At 37.3% G+C, this 20867-nt stretch overlaps 1 protein-coding gene across 2 annotated transcripts in view; it reads left to right on the top strand.

Moving 5' to 3' along the window:
- ADK (adenosine kinase) overlaps window positions 1–20867 on the top strand; it is a 540760-nt gene that overhangs the window by 422184 nt on the left and 97709 nt on the right. For both annotated transcript variants that reach the window (XM_052640201.1, XM_052640202.1), the window contains exon 8: window positions 9476–9511. In XM_052640201.1, coding sequence (XP_052496161.1) covers window positions 9476–9511 — 36 coding nt within the window. The remainder of the gene's footprint in view (window positions 1–9475; window positions 9512–20867) is intronic.

Here is a 20867-nt window from a genome sequence, read left to right as displayed (position 1 = left end):
TAATATAAGTGACTTAAGTTTTAGATTTTTTTCTTTTTCCAATAAATGAGGGAAGTAACATCTGTCTAAAGATACATTTTACTTATCTTAAGGTTAACAAGCTGTAGCCTGGTCTCCATAGGCCTTCAGTTCTTCACTGGTAATGCAGCAAAGAAGAAAAATGTCTGTTTTAAAACTTATACGTATTCTACTAATAGCATAATACAGGGATTGCTCAAGTTCAAGTGACCTAACATTCATATTTGGAGTCCTAGAGAGGAGAAACAAAACAGATATTTGAAGTAAAAAAGAGTGAAAATGTTCCAAATTTGAAGAATACTATAAACCCAGAAATCAAAGAAGCCCAACAAACCGCAAAAGAAACAAGGAAAAAAACTACACCAAGGAACATCATAATCACATTGCATAAAGTCAGTGATAAATCTGAAAACAGATTTTTAAAGATATATTCTATATAGAGAAACAAAGATAAGAATGCATCTGAGGGCTTCCCTGGTCGCTCAGGGATGATCCTGCCAATGCAGGAGACATGGGCTGATCCCTGATCCATGAAGATCCCACATGCTGCAGAGCAGCTAACCACATGCCACAGCTATTGAGTCTGTGTTCTAGAGCCCAGGAGCCAAGAAAGAATGCATCTGAAACAGTGCAAGCTGAAACTCAGAGAAAAATTGTCAATCTCAAATTCTATACCCTGCAAAAATGTCTTTCAAAATTGAAAATGAGGTAGAGACAAAACAGCCAAAAGAGTCAGCAGACCAGCACAAACCGTTCAGAAATCATCAGATCCAGATGCCAGCTATTATGAATACATTTTATTTGGTATTGAATATATACTTTAATGTCTCCGAACCTTCAGATTTTTATTTATGAAAGGAGAAGAATACATATTTTATGGGATTTTTATGAGGATCAAATGAAATGAAAATAATTGACACCTGTTAAGTGTCTTCATTATGCCATGCACATGGTATCTCACTAGAAATGGAAATAAAACACCCAATAAGAGGCCTACTCCCCTAATCGTTTTCTTATCCTATCACCTCTCCTCTTTTTTTTTTTTAGCAGCTGAAAAACTTGGATTAGTCTACAAGTTAGCCCAAATAGCTAGTCAATCAAATTTTGATGAAATACTTTTCCTAAACTTGCTTTCCTTTACCTACCATCATTAAATATGCATAACAGTGGGAGTGATGAACCGCTTTCCTTGGCAAAACAGACACATCACCTAGTAAATCATTTTGTGAAAGGATTAAGTATGTTCTAAACTGAACCTAATTTATTTGGCTTATAATTCAGCTATGTGATTTTTTTCAGTCATGTTTATGAAGGTATACTTTATTCACTGTTTAATTTTTAGCATTGGATAGGGGCCATGCTTGTCTTTATAGCTTATACATTGCCCCACAGAGTTTTTGACACTCAATAAATGTTAAATAACATTTATATTCAGCATTCTGCAGGCAGGAAGCATATGGTAATAAATGCCAGAACACAGGTTGAAAATCTCCCAGAAGTTGTATGTTCTTTGAAAAACCAGTACAGATATTTTCATGAATGAAACATTTTAAAAGGGGTTTCTCAGATTTATATTTACTTAAAAATATTCTCCAGCCTTTGTTTACTTTATTTACAAGTTAAAACTTTTCCTCTTCACAAATAATTTAGTATTAAAAGTAGTATAACATTAATGCAGTCTCATAGGAAAATATGTAAATATTTTTATAAATAAGTACAAAGTACATTTTGTAAATAGTACAAGGTAAAAGTAACTCATAGTGTGAAGAAATATTTAGAGGCTTAAGCAATATCAGTTAGTTTGGTTCAGTCATGACCAACTTTTTGGGACCCCGTGGACTGCAGCACACCAGGCTTCCCGGTCCATCCCAGCTCCTGGAGCTTGCTCAAACTCATGTCCATTGAGTTGGTGATGCCATCCAACCATCTCAACCTTTGTCATCCCCTTCTCTCACCTTCAATCTTTCCCAGCATCAGGGTCTTTTCCAATAAGTCCGTGCTTTACATCAGGTGGCCAAAGTATTGGAGTTTCAGCTACAGTATCAGTCCTTCCAATGAATATTCAGGACTGATTTCCCTTATGATTGACTGGTTTGATCTCCTTGCTGTCCAAAGGACTCTCAAGAATCTTCTCCAGCACCACAGTTCAAAAGCATCCAGTTCTTCGATGCTCAACTTTCTTTATAGTCCAACTCTCACATCCATACATGACTACTGGAAGAACCATAGCTTTGACTAGATGTGTGTTCGTTGCCTAAGAAATGTCTCTGCCTTTCAGTATGCTGTCTAGGTTGGTCATAGCTTTTCTTCCACGGAGCAAGCATCTTTTAATTTCATGGCTGCAATCACCATCTTCAGTGATTTTGGAGACCAAGAAAATTAAGTGTGTCATTGTTTCCATTGTTTCCCCATCTATTTGCCGTGACGTGATGAGACCAGATGCCATGATCCTATTATTTTTTGAATGTTAAGTTTTAAGCCAGCTTTTTCACTCTTCTCTTTCACTTTCATCGAGAGGCTCTTTAGTTCTTCTTTGCTTTCTGCCATAAGTGTGGTGTCATCTGCGTATCTGAGGTTATTGATTTTTCTCCCGGCAATCTCGACTCCGGCATGTGCTTCATCCAGCCCAGCATTTCACATGATGTACTCTGCATATAAGTTAAATAAGCAGGGTGACAATATACAGCCTTGACGTACTCCTTTCCCAACTTGAAATCAGTCTGTCTTTCCATGTCTGGTTCTAGCTGTTGCTTCTTGACCTGCATACAGATTTCTCAAGAGGCAGGTAAGGTGGCCTGGTATTCCCATCTCTTGAAGAATTTTCCAGGTTGTTGTGATCTACACAGTCAAAGGCTTGGAAGTAATAAAGCAGAAGTAGATTTTTTTTTCTGCAACTCTCTTGCTTTTCCATGATCCAACAGATGTTGGCAATTTGATCTCTGGTTCCTCTGCCTTTTCTTAATACAGCTTGAACATCTGGAAGTTCACAGTTCATGTATTTTTGAAGCCTGGATTGGAGAATTTTGAGTGTCATTTCGTTAGCATGTGAAATGAGTGCAACTGTGCGGTAGTTTGAACATTCTTTGGCTTTGCCCTTCTTTGGGATTGGAATGAAAACTGACCTTTTCCAGTCCTGTGGTCACTGCTGAGTTTTTCAAACTTGCTGACATATTGAGTGCAGCACTTTAACAGGATCATCTTTTAGGATTTGATTAAGCAATATAAGTCTTCATAATGCTACAGTCCATGGGGTCACAAATAGTCAGACATGACTGAGCAACTGAACTCAGCTGAATATAGGAAAAAAATTAACAGCAGATAGTTCTTTATCATTAAATGTCAGCCTGACTCAGAGGTGTATCACTGCTACAGCTAAGAAATGATTAATCACAATCAGGTATAGAAAACCATTTAGATAATATGTTTCTAAATTATCTTTCCTTTATTTTCTCACCTGTGATTGATCTGTTAGCCACGCTTGTTTGGTTTGACTTTTGTGAGGATTTTTTTAAGGATTAGCATAATCTGAATAGAGAGGTTTTCTGAATGGGACCATGTTAGTTAACCTCTTAGAGGCTTAGATTCCTCATGTATAAGATGTGGATAGAGAATCTGGGCACAGCTTAGTTTGGTGCCTCTCAATTCAGAGTCTCTTACAAGGCTGAAGTCAGGATGTCAGCCAGGGCTGTAGTCCTGTCACTGCTTGGGGAGGATTCACTTCCAAGCTCATTCACGTGGCTGTTAGCAAGCCCTAGATCCTCTCTGATGGTTAGTTATGGGCCGCTCCATGGGGGAACTCACAACATGGCAGCTTATTTCCCCTAGAGTGAGAGCTGAGAGAGAGCGTGTGAGCAAGAGAACAAACAAACAAGACATCCCATCACTTTTTGTCAGGTATTTGTTAAAAGTGAGTCTCTTAGTCCAGACAACACACAAAGGGGAGAAAATTTTACCAAGGATTTGAATGTCGCCAGTTAGGGATCTACACAGTAGGCAACCATTTTAGAGGCTTCCTGCTACACATATGATCCATAGATAGGACAAATCATGGAATGTACTCTGGATGCTCTGAAATTCATTTGCTTAAATTTTCCTAAGATTTTACCAAAAGCTTGAATTTAATAGGTGATATGATTTTATAGTTCACATTAAATATTTTCCTTATTCCTAGTAATAATCCAGTCAGTTTTCTTGGACTCAGTTTTACTAATATAAACTGATATATACTGAGTGACTTGCCCAAGATTACATATCAAATGAGCTATAAAATGGTAACCTTAGTGAAGGTCTTCTAAGCCAACTACTCTTTCTGTTTGTCTGTAACTGCTTCCTGACCAGTACTATCTTGCATTTAAAACCTTCAAAAAAGGCTTCATACATATAATTGTATAAAAATATATGGATTTTATTTATATGCAGAGATTTTTATACATAGATTTATATAGATAGAGACAGACATAGATATCATTCCATCTTAGACTCTCATGTACACCACACCATTTAGGATTTACAGTATTGTTTCAAATATTGCAAGTTGAAGTCCAATAAGATGTATAACAGCTGCAACACTGATGTATCTCTAGCATTATAGTATCTGTTAGCCTAAAAGTATCCTTGCAGGGTAAATACTAGTTGGATGGAGAGATGAACAAACAAAATAGAACTGTTTTGGTGGTTCCATTCTCCCTTGGCTTTTCCCAGAGCTCTGGCTGGACTCCTATGACTTGAGTGAAGACCATGCAAACTCCAGTGAGTTTGCTGCTTCCTGTTTGCTTTGGAGCAGCAAAATAGTTTATTTTGAATGGATGAGCTGCCTTCTGTGGATAGTCAGAGTTATCTTTCTTTGGTCCTAAGCTGGATGTTCTTTTTTTACTTCAGTCCATGAAGTTTCAGTCAACACCCAAGATCCCTCATGTCCTATGTCGAAAAACAGAGTGGTAACATAAGCAAGCAGATAATAGCTCTAAATGGATTCAGTGCCTTGAAATGTAGAGCCAGAAGTAGGAGAGCAAGGGTTATGAGCTATGATAGTGGTGGGTAGTTTGTAGTTACACCCTTCAGATTACCCTGGAGAAAAGAGAGATGATTTTTTAAGGCATGTTGCTAAATTCTTAAAATAACTTTGTGGTTTGGTTAGTAGGAACATCTTGTTTCCCTAAAGGAAAAGGATAGTTCCTACAATCAATAAGTTAATTTGGCAAAGTCTCAGGATATAAGGCCAATAATACAGAAATCATTTGTATTTCTATGTAACTAGTAACAGATAATTAGAATGAGAATAACAATATGGCCTGTTTATGGTTTTAGTTTTATAGTGACTACAGATAATTCTACATAAAATCAAGGTGTTATCAGGCAAAATGCAAAGAAAATAGTTTTCTTCTTAGATATAAAGGAAATTGTTGTATTTTCATACACACAGACACACACTGGAGTTGTTCCTTTCCTATATAACCTGAGAACTGTGCTTTTTAGTAGCGGTTTGCTAATCCCTTTAAATAGTTCTTCATGTAAGTATTCCATAGTTTTCATTAACCATGAATTTCAGCTTTATTTTTTAAACCTCTACTCAAAAACTGTTCTTGGTTGTTGCTGCATCCTTTTAGCCGAGTCGGTGAAGCAGCAAGCCTACTGCAAATCCTAAATAGCGTGGTGTAGATGAGAGCCTAAGACTTTAATTATATGCCATTTTATTCACAACACTCAATTCCAGGAAGGAAAAAAATGACTTTGTTGTTGTAAAAAGACATATGTGAGTATCATTCATTGTAAACCAAAAATGATACTGTATTATAGCTTAGACAACAATGGGAACTGATTTTGAAAATGTGACCTGTATGAGAAACTGAATAATAGTGAAAGTTATCAAAATGGAAAGTAGTGTTAATGTGAAATCCAGCCTTCTCAGAAATACTCTTTCCTGGCCTGTTTGGTTTGCTTTTGTTGCTTGTCATGCATGAATGAAAGTGCTACACTCTCAGGGGAGCAGGAAAGCCTCTGTGTCGGTTGTTTATTTCCTTAATCCCTCCTCCTTTGTGATTTTTGATGTCAGATCTAAAATGGAAAGCCTGTAAATATAATGATTATCACATGGATAATCACCTGCATTAGGGACCGCCATGCTTCTCTATTCTAACCCTAGCTGTTCTCCACATGTCACATCCACTCTGCGGTTGGATTTTAACCTGACTGCTTCATTAGATTTGTGAAACTCAGTACGTGGCGCCCTGGGGCAGCACAGATGGGGACTTGCTTGTTTTCTTTTCTCACTTTTACTGCGAAGGCACGCTAAAAAGTCCTTTTCAATTTAGTGTGATCAGTTCACTTGGAATTACCCCTGATATTTGGAACCTGCCTTACTGTTCTGCCCACCATTTATGCCTTTTTTCTTCCCTGATTTCTGACCTAATGCCTTTTCTTTTTGTCCCTCCATGCAGTGAATCTTAGGACTAAAATTCTCCATCAAATTCTTACTGGGTCAAACTGTTCCTCTGTGTTGTTTTATTTGTTTTGCTGTGAGGGAAAAATAAATGTTGTTCCATCGTTGTATCTACAAACACCTTCAGATCAGAGGTTAGCTGTGGGAAAGTCTGCAGTGATGTGAGCCAGCTGCCTTTACTAATGGAGTGACTGGGGGCACCAACCCAAGATCAAAGGAAGGTGGGAGGAAGTCGGGAGATAAGATCTTTTTAAGCTATAGAACAAGTGCTTAGCTTTTCAGTGATAGGGCACAGCTCTGCAAACCTGTGTGAGGGGGCGCTAAGATAGAAAATTGAGTTGACTTTTCTTCAGCATGTCCTTCCTCAGTCAGAAATATGTTAGTGCTTGGAATAGTTTACAGATGTGGAAGAGTCCTAGGGCTCAGTTTCATTGAAGAATAATGATCTGACATTGGTAAATGTGCCTTCTTGCAATTAGTCACTTCTGTTGTACCATAACGGATCACAGTCTATTGCTTCTTACTTTGGGGAGCAAAACTGGATATTAAAAAGGCAACTTATCTACTGTATATGAATTTTGAGTTTTTATGTCTTAGTACAATTTTAGTTGTACAGATTTGTCATATTAACTTTGTCTTACAGTCCTTTAGGTTTCTTTCATGCCTCTGATAAAGTTCCATATAAATAAGTAGTTCTCACAAAGCTGTTTTGTTGTTTTTTTTATAAGAATTAGCTTGGTTAATTCTTGAGTTGGACAACTTGGAAAAATTTTACATTGCTATCTTTTGAACCCTATCCTTTTCCTTGACATCCAAGCTAGTAAATATTATTGACTGTCTGGTATACAAGATTCTGGTGGAAGTAAATTGTCAAGAAGGCTAACCATCCTTACCCCAATTGTCAAGATCATGATTTAATTTGTTTTATCTGTATCAACTAAGGTTAACTCAGTCAGTTTTATGCTTCTCTAGTGAACACCCTAAGGAGCTGTACTTTCAGCTTATCACTTTCTATTAACTTCAGTGTTTAATTGTGATAGTATGTTTCACTCTTCTCAGACCCTCAAAGTGGTTCTTTAAACTTACATGGTATTAGTATATTGGACTATAACTGCATACATATTTCTTTTCTCTATGTTTTCCTTAACATGTAGATAGTACCCAGATTTGTGCTGGAGACATTAACTGTAGTTTCTGCCTTACATGGTTTGGTGCAGCAGTCATTTTAGTCAAGTTGGATCTGCTCACTACTCAGGCTCACATCCCATCCTTCTATTAATATCTCTTGGCAAAGATAATTCTGGAGGAATGTAAGTTAAGATGTAGAGACTCTTGACAGTTGTCTGCAGTTTTTTTTTTTTTTTTTAGTCTTCAAGAGGGAAGTGGAATTGAAAAGTAATATTGCCTCCATTTTCTGTATCAGTACTAAAATGAAAATACATACACAAAGTAGAGAATGAAGAAAGGGAAAGGATTTGGTTACACAGATGTATTTTTTTCATTTGATAGCCTATTATAAGGGCATTAGATTATATAATAATGTTCATCAGATTGTGCCCTTAAGATATATTTAATATCTAGAAAAACATTGTTTTAAAATTTTTAACTAAATTTTAAAAAATATTCAGCATTTGTTACCCTGTCATCTTAAGTCAGAGAGAAATGAGGGGGTAGACATTTTATTACACAAATTTTCAAACAGGCAAAAATAGTAATACTGAATACATCTAGATACATTAATATTTTACCATTTTTGCTTCACTTTCTTTTTTGTTTTTAAGTTTTCTAAAATAAATTACATATACCATGCCATTTTATCCCAGGATACTTCAGGATACACCTGAAAATCTAGGATTTTTTCATATCAAGTTGATAATTCCTAATATTATTTGATTTCCATTTCATAATCAGACTTACCCAAAATGTATTTTACAACTGGTTTGTTGAAACAGTTTCCAATTAAAATCTGTACATTACTCCTATACATTCTATCATGATGTTGACTTACTAAAAAGACCAAGATACTTGTCCTGTCTGACGGTAAAGTGTCTGTCTACAGTGCAGGAGACCCGGGTTCGATCCCTGGGTTGGGAAGATCCCCTGGGGAAGGAAATAGCAATCCACTCCAGGACTATTGCCTGGAAAATCCCATGGACAGAGGAGCCTGGTAGGCTACAGCCCATGGGGTCGCAAAGAGTCGGACACAACTGAGCGACTTCACTTCACTATGGATTTGTTTATTAGCTTTCTCAGTGTATCATTTAACTTGTTCTTCTGTCCTCTATATATTTCCTGTAGATTGCAAGTTATTGAATAAAATTTTAATTAATTCATGTTAAAAACTTTATAGATAGATGGTGCTCTGTGCCTTATACTACATTATGACAGAAGCCACAGACTATTTGGTGATCAGAATATTAGGTAGTAAGAGTGATCACTGGGTTAAAGTGATGACTGCTTGATTCTTCCGCTATAAAGTTATACTTTGCTCCTCGTGACCAGCATGTGATCTTTGATACTTTGATTCCATGAAATAACCAGTTCCCCGTCATTCTTTAACCTAATGAATTGAGCATCCTTTGATGACCTTTGCCTGAATAAATCAGAGATTGCAAAATGGTGGGTTTTCTGAATCTAATTTATTAGCAAACATTCTTCTTACAGAAGAGTTTTCTGAAAGGTATTGTTTTAATTAAAAACATAACCATCAGCATCTTCCTTAGGTTTCAAATGATTTTCTTTGTCGGGGTCAAAACACCTGAACTCATGGTGACAGCTACAGTAAAAACATGTACTACATCTTCTTTATTTCAGCTTGTGAAGTGTGTTGACATTTGCTGCCTTTTTTTTATGCCAAGGAAAAAAGAAATCTTTTTTTCCATGTAAGAATAAAAATTGAACTTTGTGAGTATATTGAGATAATTGTGTAAAAAGAAGACTGTTTGAATGAGTTTCAAAATGGATTATTTCTTCATTACCTAGCACTTTATAATTAACTGTTCTTTTTTTTTATTTCAGGAAGCTGCCACTTTTGCTAGAGAGCAAGGCTTTGAGGTGAGTTAACCCACAATTGCACACTAAACAGATCCTAAAGGTTTTTTCTAGCTGATAATGAAGTTCTTTTGGACAGTGATTGATGTGCTATTATACTCTCAGAGCCTCGCAGCAGTTGCCATGGAAACTTGGCAGTCGTCATGGTTTCTTTGTTCTGCCAGCACAGTGTTATGACGCACTCTGCTAGGTCTGCACCCAACATCGCCTACAGATGTTATTTATTGAATTTTGAAAAGCCTCTTGGGAAGCCAAGAGGTTGGGCACGGTTTCAAGCTGCCTCTGCAGATATGGGGCCTGTCAGTTTGTTCAGTTAAAAAGCTACCTCATTAGCTGCATTACATTTCATAAGAATTCACTGCTAAAGCAGTGGTGGAGCAACACTAAATAGTGAAATATAATGTCATTTAAATAATTTCAACCTTACCACATGTAGATTATCATTATGTAAATTAATTTCCAAAAGGTTATACTTAACTGTTGTTAGGAACTGACTAGTTTAAATCCTTCTCATATGAACTTCCTGTTTGAATCTTTTTCTTTTCTTTCTTTTTCCTCATTTCTTTGATAGCATAAAACATATACATTATCTGAAACACAAAATTGATAATTGCTTTAATTTTCAGATAATCAGTTCCGTTTTCCTTATAGAAATACTGTCCTGTTGAGATTCCAAACTCCATATAGTTGTTGTTGGCAAAATTAAAATAATAGCCAAGACCATGTTTTTACATATGTAGTATCTACCTTCCGCTAGATTGTTGGGAAACACTGACTAATCTAAACCCAGGCTAATTGACAGAGATTAAATGAGTGTGTGATTTTTATCACTATCTTATTTATTTAGCCAGAACTCTGTAGAATATTGTGTTCTATATAGCAAACTGGAATGTGTAATGGAAGTAAGTTTTTTAAATTTAACCTGACTAGATCTGGAATATATAGAAACTCTTTCCTTATTTGCATACTCAGTATTGTCTACCATGTACAGAAACTGTGAGTGTTGACTGGATATATTAGTAAGCTTACTTTGAACTCTTTAGAGAAAGGTGTTTTATAAAAATTGTGAAGGAAATGTTATTTAAATGTACTAAAGACAGATTCGTTATTAAGCAACAAAGTGATACATGTGTATGTTATCCATGTCATAGGACTTGACAACCAAGGTGCTGCTTTTTCTTGGGGGAAGATAGTGAGCATGTGGTATAAGTATTCTACTCTCAAGGTCCTATATAAAAACTGTGTCAGGGCAGGAAGCTGCCTCATAGCTCTCAATTAATGGAAACTATCATCATTTCTTGGGAGTTTGCTTTTTTTATTTTAACATATTCTCATGAATATAAGGTTGAGTCACATGAAGAAGGAATAAAGATTTCCAAGTAATTTTTATCTAATTTAAGTTTCCTTTGTAATTTCCCAAACTGGCAATTGCTGTACAGGGCTAAATGTAATGAGGGGAACGTTCAATTTAGAAAGACAAATGTTTTGATCATGAAACTATAAGTAAATATTTTAAGTCATGTTATAAAGTTTAACTGATTTTAAATTTCAGTGTTAACAATTAATATTCTCCATTGTTACATAAAAATTCTTCAAATAAAACATATATAGAGTATAAATTTGTGTCCTATTTTGTGTGCTAACATTTAGAAATGTATTTCAGTTCTAAAAAATAACCACTTTTATAAATGCTTAGATATGTAACATGTATAACAAATGATTCTGTAGTACCTGATAATAATTTTAATAATTTATTAAACCTCACTAATTCAGTTTTATTGTCCTGTTGAGCTACATGCTTTGAATATGCCTGGTTTAAATTCAGTCTTAGCAACAAGCTACTTTTTCTGTTTTCTACTAACCAATACCATATTAACCTTTCCATTAGTTCTTACTTATTGACTCTAAAGTTGTTTCTTTTTACCATAAATCTGCCATAACTGATTACAACATATGGACAAAGTGATGATTATAATAGTATACCTTATTACCTCCTGACATAGCAAAACTCAGTTGGTAATCTGACGATGGTGTGTTAGATTGTATAAAGCATACAGTGTCTTGATGTATCCCTTCATGGGTTCCCTAAAATACTGTAAGCATTTCAGAATCTGTAAAACCCTTGATTAGAATACCCTGAAGTCGGTATTTTTAATAAAATATAATCCTTGTACTGAATGCTATCTAGAGAAAATGAATGATTTTAAAATGTCATTTAAAGTTTCCTTAGTTGGTTAGATAGTAGTATGAAGGCCTAGATTTGAATCTTAGTATTTTTAAAGACTCTAACAAGAATAAATCATTTAGCAGTTTAATGTCTGTGGGAATGTGTCAGTGCTTTCAAGTCTTGTGACAAACTAGACAAGATCTGTATCTATTTCCTCCCAACTTTAATTTTACCTCTTAATTTGAGACATGAATGAGAGGAGAGAAGTGAAAAAATTAAAGAGAAAGGAAAGGTGGGCACTTTTTCTTCCCACAAGTCCTACCTTCATTTTCTGTTATAAATCCCAGTCAGTTCCCAAAGCCACTGAGTGTTACCACTAGTGATCTGTCTGCTAAGAGACCAATCCAAATGCATCTAAAAATAACCAGTGTTTATCATCAGGAAATATCCTCAGTGACATTGTTTATGATATTCTGGTTAGCTTCTCTGCAAATTTCAGATAATCTTTCTTTAAGAAAAAAATCTTTAATCTTTAAAGTGAATTGGGCAATTTTCAGTAAGAAGCAGCAGCTTAGGAGTGCACTGGAGAATGAGATAAAAACTGGAACTGGCCAGAACACAAAGCAGAAGAGAGAGGAATGTATATATATGTAGGTTGATGGAAAATTGCATAGTGCCTGATTTAAATGACAGACCTGCTAAGAATTTAAAATGACAATTCTTGGTGTAAAAAGTTTCATGGGGCCTTTTATTATTTTGGAAAATCGGTTCAGACTGCAGTGTGTTTTTCAACCAACCTTATCTTAAGTTGAACCGATTAAAGGTTTGTATTTTTAGAACCTAAATAGAAATGAGGCACTTAGCAATATGTTTCATTATGAAACCTTTTAAAAGCACTATTGAAAATTGATTTAAATTAAGGTGAAGAACATACCTCCAAAACCTAAATAAAACTATTCTTTGTGTTCTCATTCTCAGTGCAATAGAGTATATGCCAAATGATGAAGAGAATTCATACCTTTTCTATTGTATCAGTTACTCCATTTTACTCCAAGCAGCAAATTTTAATTTTCTTATTTTAGAGCTCTAAAATGCAATACTTCTAACCATAGAGGAAATAAAGCAATCCTTTTCCGTTTTCCCACTTCCCTACAGCCCATGACTCTGCCCAGAGACTTCCAGGCTTATAGTCTTTCTCTGACCAATGACAGCTCTATCATCTTAGACCACTGAGAGAAGAAAGTATTGCAAGTGCTATCCAATAGGCGTCCAAAAGCCATGTGTGGCTATTTAAATGAAATAAAATTACAAGTTCGGTTCCTTAGTCTCTAGGCACATCTCAAGTGCATGCCTACGTAGATAGTGACTACCATATTGGACAGAGCAGATGTAGAACGTGACATCCTCACAGAAACTTCCATTGATTAGCCCTGGATAGTAAGTCCACAGAGTTTCAGAAGGTGTTGATGACCAAGGAGTTCTCCAAGATTTTCCTAATGTTCCTGTTTTCCTCACAGATATAAAGAATTCACAGTGAATGATCGCTAAGAGTTTCTGGAAATGAGACACTGAATTAGATCATGTTTGTTGATGGAGTACAGTACTGCTTCCCTAAGTGACTGAGTTCCAAATGATAACAGTTTTGAAACACTGAATTAACGGAAAGAGAGAGAATAGTCTTGATTCTCTTGATTTAATCACTTACTCATTCAACAAATCCACTTGCTGAGCACTTACTTTGTGCCTAACACTTCGATAGACCCTGAAGACAAGACAGAAATAATGAAAGTGTACAGTAAAAGAAAAGATGGGAGTCTCCTATTTTAGATACTCTGATCATTGGAGTGACTCTCTGAGGAAGTAAAACTAAAAAAACACAAATATCAGTCGGACACAACTGAGCGAATTCACTTTCACTTTTCACTTTCATGCATTGGAGAAGGAAATGGCAACCCCCTCCAGTATTCTTGCCTGGAGAATCCCAGGGACGGGGGAGCCTGGTGGGCTGCCGTCTATGGGGTTGCCCAGAGTCGGACACAACTGAAGCGACTTAGCAGCAGCAGCAGCAGATAGGTGGTAACAGTATTCTTTCACATTTGTATCATCAGTTTGTTAAAAGTGGAATGAAGACAATATATTAATTTGGAAAACAATGCTAAATTTAAAGTGTGTGAGCACCAGTGACAATAAAAGCATAATTTGACATTTATGAAATGATTCAAAGTTTATAAAACATTTTCTAACATATCATTAATACAGTTAATATTCATACAAACCTTGGAGGGGTAGGTAGGGCATGTATTGCCATATCAGTTGAACAGAAAAAAAATAAACTACATAACATGTTCAGAGTTACATAGCTAACAGATAATGGAGTCAGAATCTGAGCTCAGCTGTCTTGAATCTGGTGATCTTTATAAACTACACTTCTTTCTCACAGTTTAACATATTGGAGGAGGAAATCAGATTTTCAAATGACCTTGGAAAATGAGAAATATCTGGAAATTCAGAAGTTGAAATTCACTAGGGTAAAATACAATCCAGAATAATTACGAAAAATATGTTTAAATGCAAGATCAGCAATAACTTGTGACTGTGGCATATAATCATTTAACATGAAGATGCTTTAGTTTTGTGATTACAACAGAAATCACATAACCAGAATTTGTAGAAGCAGTATGATCTGTAGATAACAGGGAAGAGTGTTGGTATCAAGACTTTGTGGATGCTAGTCCTGGCTCCACTTCTTAGTATGTTTATGACCTTGGGAAGTTACTTAACCTCTCTGTGACTCAATTTCCTCATCTGTGAAATGGGGATATAGTAATAGCACCTGTTTCCTAGAGTAGTTAAGATTTATTGAATACTTTAGAGCTATGTACATGGCTCTTGCTTTCTGCATCTATAAAATGGCGACATAGTAATAATACATACTGTCTAGACTGGTTAAGAGGTGATGAGTATTTTAGAGTGCTCATAGCTGTTTATACATAGCTCATATTTAAATTGTGAGCTTTCTACTTTTTCTTCCTTTTTTCTCTTTCTCCTCCCTTATTGGATAACATAATTGAATTCTCAGTACTCAGAACTCTTCAGAAGGCTTCCCTGTGGGCCAGTGGTTAAGAATCCACCTCTTGGAATGCAAGAACACCAGTTAGATCCCTGGTCCAGGAAGTTCCCACCTATTGCTGAGCAACTAAGCAACTAAATGTGTTACAAGTAATGAGCCCACTCACTACAACTAGAGAAAACCTATGAGCAGCGCTGAAGACCCACCACAGCCCCCCTCAAAAAATTCTTGAAGTCCTTTCTAGAGATTTTCAGGCAACTTAGGATTTGACAGTTTTGGAGTATATTTAAATGACAGTAAATATAGAAAATACATTAATGTTTATTAAGTACTTGGCATGTGCTAAATACTGCATTCAGCTCTTTCACTTACCTTATTTTTCCTCCTCATACACAAAGAAAACTATTTTTAACTTTCTATTTTGAAACAATTTTAGATTCAGAAAATTTGCAGAAATAGTACAGAGCATTTTTGGATACCTTCACTTAGCTTCCCCTAATGTAAACATCTTACAGAACCAAGGTATAATGATCAAAACCTGGAGGTCAACATTAGTACAGTGTTAGTAACTGAACTATAGAATTTATTCTCATTTCACCAGTTTTTCCTCTAATTTCTTTTTTCTCTTCCACAATCTAGTCCAGGGTCACATTGCATCTATTTGTCTTCTTAGTCTCTTCTTATCAGACAGTTTCTCATGCATTCCTTGTTGTTCACGATCTTCATACTTTTGAAGACTGCCTGTCAGTCATTTTGTAGAATGTCCTTCAATTTAGGTTTGTCCAACATACAGAAAACTAAGATCATGGCATGTGGTCCCGTCACTTCATGGCAAATAGATGGGGAAACAGTGGCTGATTTTATGTTTTGGGCCTCCAAAGTCACTTCAGATGGTGACTGCAGCCATGAAATTAAAAGACGCTTGCTCCTTGGAAGAAATTCATGACCACCCTAGACAACATATTAAAAAGCAGAGACATTACTTTCCCAACAAAGGTCCGTCTAGTCAAAGCTATGGTTTTTCTAGTAGTCATGTGTGGATGTGAGAGTTGGACTGTGAAGAAAGCTGAGCACCGAAGAATTGATGCTTTTAAATCAATCATTGATGCTGTGGTATTGGAGAAGACTCTTGAGAGTCCCTTGGACTGCAAGGAGATCCAATCAGTCCATCCTAAAGGAGATCAGTCCTGGTTGTTCATTGGAAGGACTGATGTTGAAGCTGAAACTCCAATACTCTGGCCACCTGATGCGAAGAGTTGACTCAGTGGAAAAGACCCTGATGCTGGGAGAGATTGAGGGCAGGAGGAGAAGGGGGCAATAGAGGATGAGATGGTAGGAAGGCATCACCGACTCGATGGACATGGGTTTGGGTGGACTCTGGGAGTTGGTGATAGACAGGGAGGCCTGGTGTGCTGCGGTTCATAGGGTTGCAAAGAGTCAGACACGAGTGAGCAATTTCACTTTCACTTTTCACTTCCATGTATTGGAGAAGGAAATGGCAACCCACTCCAGTGTTCTTGCCTGAAGAATCCCAGGGAGGGCAGAGCCTCGTGGGCTGCTGTCTATGGGGTCGCACAGAGTCGGACACGACTGAAGTGGTTAGCAGCAGCAGCAGCATTGTGCCCTTGTCAGTGCCACATAATAGGGATATACATGATATCTCCAATGTCTTACTCTTGGTGATGTTAACTTTGATCACTAGGTTAAGGTGGTATTTATCCTCTATGAAGTTAACTATTTTCCCGTTGTAGTTGATAAAATATCTTAGGGGTGATACCTGTGCAGATATCCCATTTTACCCACTAATTTAAGCATCACTAAAGTTGATCACTGGGGTAAAGGGATGTCTGTCAACCTTCTCCACTATTAACATGTCTATTTTTTCTTCTGTAATGAATAAGTTTAGAGGGAGATACCATAAGACTAAGCAAATACCCCGTTTCTCTTCAGACTTTTGCCCACTAATTTTAGCATACTTCACTCTCAACATCTTTTAACACAATTACTATTGTCTTAGTTTTGTAGATGAGAAAATGGAGTTTCAGAGAGGTATATTTACCTGCTTTATTGTTCAGTTGCCCAGTCATGTCAAACTCTTTGCGACTGTGTGGACCGCAGTGCTCCAGGTCTCCCTCTCCATCACCAACTCCTAGAGTTTACTCACACTCAAGTCCATTGAGTCAGTGATGCCATCCAGCCTGTCTCATCCTCTGATAGCCTCTCCTCCTTCTGTCCTCAGTCTTCCCTAGCATTCAGGGACTTTTCCACTGAGTCATCTGTTTGCATCAGATGACCAAAATACTGCAGCTTCAGCTTCAGTCCTTCTAGTGAGTATTCAGAGTTGAGCTCCCTTAAGATTGACTGGTTTGATCTCTTTGCTGTCCAAGGAACTTTCAGGAGTCTTCTCCAGCAGCACAGTTCAAAAGCATCAATTCTTTGGCATTCTACTTTGTTTACGGTCCAGCTCTCACAACTGTACGTGACCACTGGGAAGACCATAGCCTTGACTATACGAACCTTTGTCCGCAGTATAATGCCTCTGCTTTTCAACACCCTGTCTAGGTTTGTCATCACTTTCCTGCCAAGGAGCAATCGTCTTCTGATTTCATGGCTGCAGTCACCATCCGCAGCGATTTTGGAGCCCCAGAAGAGGAAATCTGTCACTACTTCCACATTTTCCCCTTCTATTTGCCATGTAGTAAGGGGGCTGTATGCCATGCATGATCTTAGTTTTTTAATATTTAGTCTTAAGCTCGCTCTTTGACTCTCCTCCTTCACCCTCATCAAGAGACTCTTTAGTTTCTCTTCACTTTTTGCCATTAGAGTGATATCATCTGCATACCTAAGGTTGCTGATGTTTCCCCTGCCTGTCTTGATTCCAGCTTGTAACTCATACAGCCTGGCATATCTCGTGATGTGCTCAGTGCATAGGTTAAACAGGCAGGGTGACAGCAGACAGCCCTGTCATACTCCTTTCTCGATCTTGAACCAATCACTTGTTCCATACAGGGTTCTAACTGTTGCTTCTTGACCCACATACAGTTTTCTCAGGAGACAGGTAAGATGATCTGGTATTCCTTTCCCTCTAGGAGCTTACCACAGTTTATCATGATCCACACAGTCAAAGGCTTTAACATAGTCAATGAAACAAAGACAGATGTTTTTCTGAAATTCCTGTGGTTTCTCTGTAATCCAGCAAATGTTAGCAATTTGATCTCTAGTTTCTCTTCCTTTTCTAAACCCAGCTTGGACATCTGGAAGGTCTTGGTTCACATAATGCTGAAGCCTAGCATGCAAGATTTTAAGCATGACCTTACTAGCATGGAAGATGAGTGCAACTGTCCAGTGTTCAGCACCTTCTTTGGTACTACCCTTCTTGGGGATTGGGATAAGAATTGACCTTTTCCAGTCCTGGGGCCACTGCTGGGTCTTCCAGATTTGCTTTCATAATGAATGTGGAACCTTGATGGCATCATCCTTTAGGGATTTGAATAGTTCTGCTGGAATTTCGTTGCATCCACCAGCTCTATTAACAGCAGTGCTTCATAAGGCCCACTTGACTTCACACTCCAGAATGTCTGGCTCTGGGTGACTAACCACACCATTGTAGTAATCCACTTCATTAAGATCTTTTTTATACAGATCTTCCATGTATAAAAATTTACTAGTTGAGGTCACACAAATAGAAAGAAAAGCTATGACCAACCTAGACAGCATATGAAAAAGCAGAGACATTACTTTGCTGACAAAGGTCCATATAATCAAAGCTATGGTTTTTCCTATACTCAGTGTTCATTGGAAGGTCTGATGTTGATGCTAAAACTCCAATACTTTGGCTACTGGATGCGAAGGGCTGATTCATTTGAAAGACCCTGATGCTGGGAAAAATTGAGGGCAGGAGTAGAAGGGGACAACAGAGGATGAGATGGTTGGACATGAGTTTGGGTAGGGTCCGGGAGTTGGTGTTAGACGGGGAGGCCTGGCATGTTGCAGCTCGTGGGGTTGCAAAGAGTCAGACACGACGGAGCAACTGAACAACAACATCAAAATTAGTGAATCCAGTTGTGTCGTACTCTAAAATCCCTTGTGATTTCATCATTCTGTTAAGATATGTTAGAGCAGATACATGGGAGAAAGAACTGCCAGGAGATAAGGAAGAGGTTCATGTTTTCAAGTTTTACAGAACTCGAAATATATGTTGTTAGGAAGACAAAATTGAAGTTTTAAGAAAAGCTTTTATACTAGATGGGAATCGTCTGTTGAGGGCAAAGCAATGACTCCTCAAAGCTTAGTGTGGGATACTTTGATTTGGTGCACAATGGAACTATAGATATGGATACAAACAGAATAAAGCTTAATCTTTCTGTGAAGATTTATCTTTTATATTTGAAAAGTTTGTTTCGATCTTGAATTGCTGTTTTTATTTTTTTATTTTTTTATAGTTTTTTATTTTTTTAATATTAAAACCTTTAATTCTTACATGTGTTCCCAAACATGAACCCCCCTCCCACCTCCCTCCCCATAACATCTCTGTGGGTCATCCCCATGCACCAGCCCCAAGCATGCTGTATCCTGCGTCAGACATAGACTGGTGATTCAATTCTTACATGATAGTATACATGATAGAATGCCATTCTCCCAAATCATCCCACCCTCTCCCTCTCCCTCTGAGTCCAAAAGTCCATTATACACAGCTGTGTCTTTTTTCCTGTCTTGCATACAGGGTCGTCATTGCCATCTTTCTAAATTCCATATATATGTGTTAGTATATACTGTATTGGTGTTTTTCTTTCTGGCTTACTTCACTCTGTATAATCGGCTCCAGTTTCATCCATCTCATCAGAACTGATTCAAATGAATTCTTTTTAACGACTGGGTAATACTCCATTGTGTATATGTACCACAGCTTTCTTACCCATTCATCTGCTGATGGACATCTAGGTTGTTTCCATGTCCTGGCTATTATAAACAGTGCTGCGATGAACATTGGGGTACGTGTGTCTCTTTCAATTCTGGTTTCCTCGGTGTGTATGCCCATCAGTGGGATTGCTGGGTCATAAGGGAGTTCTATTTGCAATTTTTTAAGGAATCTCCACACTGTTCTCCATAGTGGCTGTACTAATTTGCATTCCCACCAACAGTGTAGGAGGGTTCCCTTTTCTCCACACCCTCTCCAGCATTTATTGCTTGCAGATTTTTGGATCGCAGCCATTCTGACTGGTGTGAAGTGGTACCTCATTGTGGTTTTGATTTGCATTTCTCTGATAATGAGTGATGTTGAGCATCTTTTCATGTGTTTGTTAGCCATCCGTATGTCTTCTTTGGAGAAATGTCTATTTAGTTCTTTGGCCCATTTTTTGATTGGGTCGTTTATTTTTCTGGAATTGAGCTGCATAAGTTGCTTGTATATTTTTGAGATTAGTTGTTTGTCAGTTGATTCATTTGATTTGTATGGAAATACAAAAAACCTCGAATTGCCAAAGCAATCTTGAGAAAGAAGAATGGAACTGGAGGAATCAACTTGCCTGACTTCAGGCTGTACTACAAAGCCACAGTCATCAAAACAGTATGGTACTGGCACAAAGACAGACATGTAGATCAATGGAACAAAATAGAAAGCCCAGAGATAAATCCACACACATATGGACACCTTATCTTTGACAAAGGAGGCAAGAATATACAATGGAGTAAAGACAATCTCTTTAACAAGTGGTGCTGGGAAAACTGGTCAACCACTTGTAAAAGAATGAAACTAGATCACTTTCTAACACCGCACACAAAAATAAACTCAAAATGGATTAAAGATCTAAATGTAAGACCAGAAACTATAAAACTCCTAGAGGAGAACATAGGCAAAACACTCTCCGACATAAATCACAGCAGGATCCTCTATGATCCACCTCCCAGAATTCTGGAAATAAAAGCAAAAATAAACAAATGGGATCTAATTAAAATTAAAAGCTTCTGCACAACAAAGGAAAATATAAGCAAGGTGAAAAGACAGCCTTCTGAATGGGAGAAAATAATAGCAAATGAAGCAACTGACAAACAACTAATCTCAAAAATATACAAGCAACTTATGCAGCTCAATTCCAGAACTGCTGTTTTTATAAGGTTTAACT

The sequence above is a fragment of the Budorcas taxicolor genome, chromosome 5 (genome assembly GCF_023091745.1).
Source record: "Budorcas taxicolor isolate Tak-1 chromosome 5, Takin1.1, whole genome shotgun sequence".
In the NCBI taxonomy this organism is placed as follows: domain Eukaryota; kingdom Metazoa; phylum Chordata; class Mammalia; order Artiodactyla; family Bovidae; genus Budorcas; species Budorcas taxicolor.
Note: the sequence above shows the minus strand (reverse complement) of the source record. Positions and strands in the feature narration are given on the sequence as shown.